Below are 2,500 nucleotides of genomic sequence, written 5' to 3' on the forward strand. Positions count from 1 at the left end.
TGGGATCAGTCAGCAGAAGCACTGCAGTGACACAGCCTTCTCTAAACTGGAACAATGAGTTCGGACCTTTTCTCCGGCGATGCCGGACGGGCCCAGCTCTCCCATGGGCCCCGCCTGTCCTTTCGGACCCTCTGGGCCATCTTCACCGCGGACCCCCGGTTGTCCTGCATCTCCCTGCACAGGGCAACGAAAGAGAGAGAGGGCGAAAGACAGGACTACACATTCAGTATGAAATAAACCAAGCTCAAGGTTAAGCAGGCTGGTTGAGTCACTGGTCCCACAGCCTTTTAAAGGAACTCAGCCACCTTGACAAGTTTTGCATGAGCTTAATAGTTACAGCTTAGCTTCTTAGAAACTTACAAACTTCAGCTTCCTAGAAACTTACAAACTTCAGCTTCAATGGATGAGTTGTCAGAAACACCTCTCCATCTTAACTGGACAAGATTGGTTGAAGGTGACTCATCTTCCTATAATATGTGTGTGTGTGTGTGTGTGTGTATGTCTGTGTGTGGGCGTGTGCGTGTGTGTGGGTGTGTGCGCGTGCGTGCGTGTGTGTGCGTGTGTGTGTACGTGTGCATGTGTGAGTGTGTGTGTTTGTGTAAAGGAGTGTGTAATAAAAAAGGAAAGACACATATAACTTACACCATCACCTTTCACACCCATCTCCCCCTTAGCTCCAGGAAACCCATCCTCCCCCTGAAAATCAGAACACACACACACACACACACACGCACACACACACACGCACACACACGCACACACACACACACACACACACACACACACACACACGCACACACACACACACACACACGCACACACACACACGCACACACACACACGCACACACACACACACACACACACGTATGCACACACACACACACACACACACACACACACACACGTATGCACACACACACACACACGTATGCACACACACACACACGCACACACACACACACACAGATTATAAGCACATTCAGTCAAAATAAAACAGACTGGCTTTATTGTCATTTCAGCCATGTCCAGCTAGTCCACAGTGCGATGAGACCACATTCCTCCAGGACCATGGTGCCACATAGAACTAGGGGGTGGATGGTGTAGAAGTTATAGAAAGTACACTGGTATGAATGTGCCCTATGGTGTGGATTTTGACTATACTGCGCTGACCAGTAGAGCCCTCACAGATCTAAAGATGCAATGACTTAGCTACACCAGTGGGAGGCAGCAGTGCACTAAACCGTGCCTAGTCTGCCAGAAAGAAGAAGAGCAAGATTCGCCATAGGCTTCGTCATCATCAGCCTCCGCCAGCGAATCATCTGGAAAACGTGGAAGGGTATGTTGCTTTGTTTGGAGACGGTTGGTAAAAAAGACTTTCCTCACAGGGACATGGTTCAGCTTTAAAAAGTCAGACAGCGAGCAGAAAATGATAATCTCTAAACATGGATTATCGGATGAAAAAAACTGGCTCTAAAAATCGACCATCACTTTGTGCAGCTTGATTTTATTGCATTTCATGAAAAAGTGTTTTTCAGAGATGGACGTTACTTGAGAAAAGGTTTAGTGTTTTTTTTTCTATTTATTGCTGCGGTTTTGCACAATAAAAGTTCTTAAAATCCCTCTGTACTGTGTGAAATGTGTCCTAGTAATACAGTTAAGAGTACAGTAACAGCTGCCATGCAGTTACCATACCAGTGATGAGACTGTGTTCAGTGAGAGACATGTTTGAAGAGAAGAGATTGTGTTCAGTGAGAGACATGTTTGAAGTGATGAGACTGTGTTCAGTGAGAGACATTTTTGAAGAGAAGAGATTGTGTTCAGTGAGAGACATGTTTGAAGAGAAGAGATTGTGTTCAGTGAGAGACATGTTTGAAGTGATGAGACTGTGTTCAGTGAGAGACATGTTTGAAGTGATGAGAGTGTGTTCAGTGAGAGACATGTTTGAAGTGAAGAGATTGTGTTCAGTGAGAGACATGTTTGAAGTGATGAGACTGTGTTCAGTGAGAGACATGTTTGAAGAGAAGAGATTGTGTTCAGTGAGAGACATGTTTGAAGAGAAGAGATTGTGTTCAGTGAGAGACATGTTTGAAGTGAAGAGACTGTGTTCAGTGAGAGACATGTTTGAAGAGAAGAGATTGTGTTCAGTGAGAGACATGTTTGAAGTGAAGAGATTGTGTTCAGTGAGAGACATGTTTAAAGTGAAGAGACTGTGTTCAGTGAGAGACATGTTTGAAGAGAAGAGATTGTGTTCAGTGAGAGACATGTTTGAAGTGAAGAGATTGTGTTCAGTGAGAGATATGTTTGAAGTGATGAGACTGTGTTCAGTGAGAGACATGTTTGAAGTGATGAGACTGTGTTCAGTGAGAGACATGTTTGAAGTGAAGAGATTGTGTTCAGTAAGAGACATGTTTGAAGAGAAGAGATTGTGTTCAGTGAGAGATATGTTTGAAGTGATGAGACTGTGTTCAGTGAGAGACATGTTTGAAGAGAAGAGATTG

At 44.4% G+C, this 2,500-nt stretch overlaps 1 protein-coding gene across 1 annotated transcript in view; it reads right to left on the reverse strand.

The window, feature by feature from the left end:
• The window catches only part of col5a3b (collagen, type V, alpha 3b), a 56,224-nt gene that overhangs the window by 29,468 nt on the left and 24,256 nt on the right, over positions 1 to 2,500 (reverse strand). The window contains exons 28-29 of the mRNA XM_030780319.1: positions 643 to 696; positions 67 to 174 (exon numbers count right to left, since the gene is read on the reverse strand). Coding sequence (XP_030636179.1) covers positions 67 to 174; positions 643 to 696 — 162 coding nt within the window. The remainder of the gene's footprint in view (positions 1 to 66; positions 175 to 642; positions 697 to 2,500) is intronic.

The sequence above is a fragment of the Chanos chanos genome, chromosome 7 (assembly GCF_902362185.1).
Source record: "Chanos chanos chromosome 7, fChaCha1.1, whole genome shotgun sequence".
NCBI lineage: Eukaryota > Metazoa > Chordata > Actinopteri > Gonorynchiformes > Chanidae > Chanos > Chanos chanos.